Source organism: Rhinolophus ferrumequinum, chromosome 10 (assembly GCF_004115265.2).
Source record: "Rhinolophus ferrumequinum isolate MPI-CBG mRhiFer1 chromosome 10, mRhiFer1_v1.p, whole genome shotgun sequence".
NCBI lineage: Eukaryota > Metazoa > Chordata > Mammalia > Chiroptera > Rhinolophidae > Rhinolophus > Rhinolophus ferrumequinum.
Genome location: NC_046293.1, coordinates 73,411,367 through 73,417,366, shown reverse-complemented (window position 1 = coordinate 73,417,366; position 6,000 = coordinate 73,411,367). Strand labels below are relative to the sequence as shown.

The window sequence follows — 6,000 nt, the reverse complement described above, 5'->3', positions numbered from 1 at the left end:
CTGACTTTTATAGTAAAGAAAGCTGAGTTTCAGAGAATTTAAACATGCCCAAGACCTCTCAGCTACTTATAGTTGTATCCAGGCTGACTATATCCTCTTTCCACTGCATCCTGCAGCCCCTCCAAGCATATTCATATGAATCTGTTTAATGCCCAACCCTCCCTCTCCTCTCTTAAAACTCAGAAAACAAACTAATGAAGAATCTGTAATTGAGGAATTGCAAGTGGTGCACCCAGGTTGGTACCAGCTAGGCTCCGCATTTTAAACCCATCCCCAAGGAAGGCCTTTAATTTTCTAAGGATTTTTCCAGAGCTCTCTCCCGGTAACCCATATGTTCACCCCAACAGCGAGACCAAAGACCAGAACTGTATGACCTCCCCTCTGAGAAATAAATAGCAAGTGAATCACTTTTTCCTGTTCTCATTCCTGTCGCAGGCACACAATGACTGCCTACCCACCGCGAGCCACCTGGGTGAAACAGGAATACTAAATAGGAAGAGAGATTTACTGTTCGGTAAGAGTGTGACTCAGGGCTCGCCTACTTCTTCCAAAATGGTCCATTTGTACCCTATGACAGGGATGTTTCCCCGGCACTGCTTGTAGTAAGTCTCCTTAGGACCCTGTCACGGGCAGCCCACCCAGCCCTGATCCAGGAATCTTAGATGATTTGCATCTGAGGATAAGATTTACCCTACGGCGCCTTAAGGATGGAAACATAGAGGCTCCCACCGCCCCAGCTCCTAGCAAATCAGCATCAACGCAGCTTTAGTACTTTGGTAGGCAGCTTTGCTGCTAAATTCACTATCTGCAAAGAGGAGATGTAGAGACAGGGTTAAGAAGAAAATTCCAATAGAATTGAGATCCAATCCATTGTCGAAATGTTTTTAAGTTTTCTTCTATACGTATAATAGTAAACCCTTAACTGTCGACTTAAGCCCCTCCTTTTAGGTAACCCTTGCACTAGGATACCACAAACTTTTCTTAGTAAGGAGGGGGCTGGGTTTGTATCAGTTCTTTCTATTCTTTACCTGCCACCCTAGTACATCTGAGAAGGGGTTGGCGACGAGGCAGAGGGACGCGCGAGTGTTTTCCCATCCTGGCTAGTCAGGCCTGAATCATCCCAAGTTGATTGCATTTGCCCCCTCTGCCAGCAGCATTCGAGACTTTCCCTCGAAGAATCTGTCTTGTACTTAAAAGGAAGAGTGGTGGGAGAAGGGAGAGGCGGAGATGAGGAGCCGGGTGAAGGGCGTGGGGGGCCGTTCCCGCCCGGAGTCGGAGGCGCCAAGAGGCCGGACGCCGCGGGGCCGCGAGCCCAGGAATGCGCGGTCCGACCGGCGGGCTGGCCGCGGCGCCGTGCACCTGAGCGCCGGGGGCGGGGCGGGGCGGCGGCGGGCACGACCCCCCACCCATCGCGCGCCGCGCCCCTCCGCGCCGTCTCGGCCCTTTCCGCCCGCGCTTCGGCGCCGCTCGGCTCCCCTCCCGCCCCTCGCTCCCTCCCTCCTTCCCTCCCCCCCAGCCCGGTGCGCGGCGAGCTCGGGACGGCGAGTTGGCCGCAGCTCCTTCCGCGCGGCCGCTTCCGCTCACCTGGGCGCCCGCTCCCAGCCCAGCGTCCCGTCCCGCAAACCCCTCCCAGGTAAGGGGCTGCCCCGGCCGCCCCCGCACCCGTCCCTCCCCAAGTCCGCTGGATAGCTGGTGTCTACACGTCCCGCCGCCTCCGCGAGCTGCGGGGGCTCCGCGCCTCGCCGGGGAGTGGGGGTGTCGGTGGCGGGGACCCCGGGCCGGCAGTGCGCGGAGCGAGGTGCAGGAGATGCGACGGGCCGACTGGTGGCCGGGTCCGGCCCTGGTCCCCCGACCGCCGTAGGCGCGGACCCCGCTGGGGATGGGGCGGGGGCCGGGGGTGGGGACAGTCCCTTTCTCCTCCCCTCGAGGGGCGGTGATCGTCCCGTCCGCGGTGTAGGTGCGTCGGACAAACTTCGCAGGTTGGGGACTCGGCAGCCACTCGCCGGCGGGCACGAGTGGGCGCGCTCTGGGTGGGGGCTCCGAGCGGCGCGGCCGCGGGGAGACCCTCGGGCCGGGCGAGGACCTTACGCTTCGCTTCTCCGCCCCCTTTTGTGTTTCCCCTCAGACGGCCGGCCGCTCCCGCGGGGGTCGTTCTCTCACCCTCCGGGCCGCGGGCAGGAAGAGGCGGCGGCGGCCGGAGCCCGGGTGGGCGGCCTGAGGTGAGAGCCCGGCCGGCTCCGCTGGGAATATGGCGACCGGTGGCTACCGACCGGGCGGCGGCGGCAGCAGCAGCAGCAGCAGCACCACAGACTTCCTGGAGGAGTGGAAGGCGAAGCGCGAGAAGCTGCGCGCCAAGCAGAGCCCCCCGGGCCCGGCCGCCCCGGGAGGGGGCAGCAGCGACGCGGTCGGAAAGCCCCCGCCAGGGGCTCTCGGCACCTCGGCGGCCGCCGCGGCTAACGAGCTCAACAACAACCTCCCGGGAGGCGCGGCCGCACCTGCCGCCCCCGGGGGCGTGAACTGCGCGGTGGGACCCGCGGCGCTGACCCGGGCGGCCCCCGGCCCGCGGCGGCCTGAGGACGAGCCCCTCGCCGGCGCCGCCGCCGCCGCCTCGGGGACCCCGCCGGCCCGGGGCGACGAGGAGGAGCGGGACGGCGCCTCGGAGAAGGGCAAGAGCTCGGGCCCCAGTGCCAGGAAAGGCAAGGGGCAGATCGAGAAGAGGAAGCTGCGGGAGAAGCGGCGCTCTACCGGCGTGGTCAACATCCCCGCGGCGGAGGTGAGCCGGCGGGGGCCGCGGCCGGACCCGGGTGGGGGCGGGGGCTGCCGCCTGCTGGAACCTTCTTCCCGGGAGCTCCGGGCCTCCAGGGCCCAAGCGTTTCCCTGTTGTAGCTCGAATCGCTTATCCTTGCACCGAGTTAGGCAGGCAGAGGGTGATGGAGTTTTACTCTGAACAAATGCTTCCTGGGAAGTTCTCAAAACCCCAAGTAGGACACGTGCTTTTCAGGCTTCCTGGCTAACGTCTCAGACCCGGGATCCTTTTTTTCCCCCACTGTGGTGGAAAGACAATCCCTGGCCCCAGCACTTGCTCACCTAGGTTTGTTTTTCTATGCTTGATCAGTTAGAAAAATTGATTAATGGTGATGACGATATACTCTAGTTTTTCACGTGTCCGTCTCAAGTTATATTGTTTATCTCTTTTTCTCTCTTACCAGTGTTTAATATAGCACCTGTAAAGGAAACGTGGCCTTAGCATTTGTCTAAGACAGCTTTGTCTTTCAGTGAACCCAAGATGAGTACATCCAAATGAATATGTGCACTATTTCATATATAAACCAGCCTTTGTAAATAGCGCTCCCCAACACACACACACACACACACACACACACACACACACACACACACACACACACACACACACACACACACACACTTCTGAGTGCTATTTAGGACAATAGGAACGCCGTAGCAACCCACAATTCTTTTTACTAAGACGATCTCATGTTTAAGTATTTGGCTCTATGTATTCTGGAAAACATTTGTGGTAGGGTTGGATTTTTGTTTTGTTTTGGTATTTTTGAGCAGTCTCAAAATACTTCTGCAGGCAGCAGCATCTTCCTATTAGAGTGACTGGTGAAACATTTTACTGAGTGTGTAACTGCACCGCTGTCTACCCTAAATAAAACAACCCTAAACAAGTTTTGGTTACTTTCATGTAGCTCACCTTGTTTCACCTAAAGTAGTTGCATCTTTTTATCGTTGGCTTATATTTTACTTTTTTTTTTTTTAACTCCTGGCTTTCAATTTATTCAACTCTGACCCCAAGTAAATAATAAGAATTTATGAGCTTTAATTGTGGTTCAAGTAAACGCATTGGTAGTAAGTTAGGGTGTATATCAAACATACCCAAATTTTTAAGTCTTAATATGATTCCCATACCTGGAAAATCAGTTTGTCTTTGAAGGGTATATTTTTATATGAGTGTTTCAGAGAGGTTTTTATCAGCCAGCCAAACTATCCTCTGTGGTTTGCTACTTGCACAAAAGATCTGTTATTCATTAAATTGCTTTAAAAGGAATTCACAAGAGTGGTAATCAAATTTCTAGGGTTTTTTTTTTTTTTAAGTTAAAAATATGAAGATTAAGGGGAAACAAGACAAGGCTTTGGAAAATCTACATTCCTAAAGTTTATTTTCTAAAGTAGCTGATGGTCCAAATAAAAGAATTTGTCATTTTCAGTCTTTTCTTCATTATCCATCTGACAGTGGTCTTATTTTGGGAAATATCTTGGCAGATGTTAAACTTCATTATTTGGCTGCTTGTGCTAAAATTGTTATTTTTCAAATACCATTTTGTTTTTGTTTTTTTAACAAGGGTAATGTTTACTGGGGGAAATAAGTATGGTGTATCTTGTGAGATCCTAAAAAACATCCTTTGTTAATATTCCTACTTTGGGTAAGGGAACATAGTGCTGAGAATGTAGATGACTTCCCACTATAATTGAGTCTAATACTCTGGAATGTTTTTCGTTTGGGTGTTGGCAACTCCTAAATTTAATCTTCCTTAAAAACAAACAACCCAGGGTACCATTTTTTTGTCTGTGGAATTTGAACCTTTTTTATGGAACAGGGAATTGAGGAGTGCTTTTTTTTTTGTCGTAACTGTGGCTCTGTTTCATTCTGTAGGACTCAACAAAACATGGTAATGTTTTATCACAGTATCTAATTAGCAGACATACTTCTTGAGTTCCTCCTCCCCATATTTTCAGTTTGAAAACAACTCTCCCAAATTATTGTAGTAGTGGTAAAACATACGACTCAAAGCTTCAAACCATTCGCTATGAAGCATTTTTATATCTTTAGGTTGTTGCTTTTTTAGAATTGTGTGTCATTCATTTCTATTAGTAGTTTCAACATTGAGGATGCCAGTTGTTGTGGAGTTTCTCATGTAATATTACTTAGCACTCCTGTTTAAAAGTCATAATATTTTACAAAATTTTCATGTATGAAATTATTATAAAAGCAGAAAAAGCACCAATCTGTCATTATTCAGAAATAGACTTGTATTATATATAATGTTGACTGACACTCTTATTTTCAGACCATATTCCCAACCAAGTTTATATTAGATTAGCAAACATTTTGTATGCAAAAAGCTTATTTTAGTGGTTGATAAACAGTAAGTTCCTTCAAGAAGTATTAAACGTGTGTAACACATTGCATTAATTTATTTTACTAATCACAGAGTATTATAAAATTGTTGTAAAAGTACCTGACAGCAGCTAAAGATACCAAAACATCTAGAAGATAGTTTTAGGAAGGAAGCAGGTCAAAAACTGAAAGTGGTGGATGAGGGTAGAATACTGGGTGGATACTTCATGTTATGACTGTAATAAAAAGTACAAATATACAGATGCTCGTTATTGAGAAAAACTTTAGTTTTCATTTACTGTTAGAGTGTTTTTTGAAGTTGTTTTCTAAATCATTTTTTCTATGGGGGGGAGGTAATAGCCCAAATTGGATAATTTGGAAGTGACATACTGCCTTCCAGTAATTTTTGTATACATTTATTAGATTAGTCAAATGTTTATTACATGTTTGTGTTAAAGCTACTATCGTAAATACCGTGGAGAAAACAAGAAGAACAGGGAGCAAGACTAATCTAGGAAGAAAGCTAAGACATAATTACGTGAAAAAACTTAAGAACGGAGTTAGCAGCCTGCAAGCCATCTTACTGCAGCATGTAACGAATTGTTTGTTAGAGATATTGTGTGTTTAAAGGAAGAGATGATTAGACTGACAGAGGCTATTGAGGATGAGGGTCTTGAGCTAAGACTTGTATTTATACCTATATAATTTACACATACATGTTTGCATACCTGCTTGTATAGTATTTTAAATGGCAGAGTGCAGTGGTTCTTAACTTGGCAACACATTAATATCATGTGAGGATCTTAAAAAAATACTCCCCCATACAGATTACTTATACTCTTTCTTCCTGACCCCCT

The 6,000-nt window shown here is 49.0% G+C and overlaps 1 protein-coding gene across 1 annotated transcript in view; it reads left to right on the top strand.

Moving 5' to 3' along the window:
- The first annotated feature begins 1,505 nt into the window (after positions 1 to 1,505).
- Positions 1,506 to 6,000, top strand: part of PAWR (pro-apoptotic WT1 regulator) — a 99,499-nt gene continuing 95,004 nt past the window's right edge. The window contains exons 1-2 of the mRNA XM_033118158.1: positions 1,506 to 1,633; positions 2,126 to 2,773. Of these exons, the coding sequence (XP_032974049.1) occupies positions 2,249 to 2,773 (525 nt within the window). The 5' untranslated portion in view covers positions 1,506 to 1,633; positions 2,126 to 2,248. The remainder of the gene's footprint in view (positions 1,634 to 2,125; positions 2,774 to 6,000) is intronic.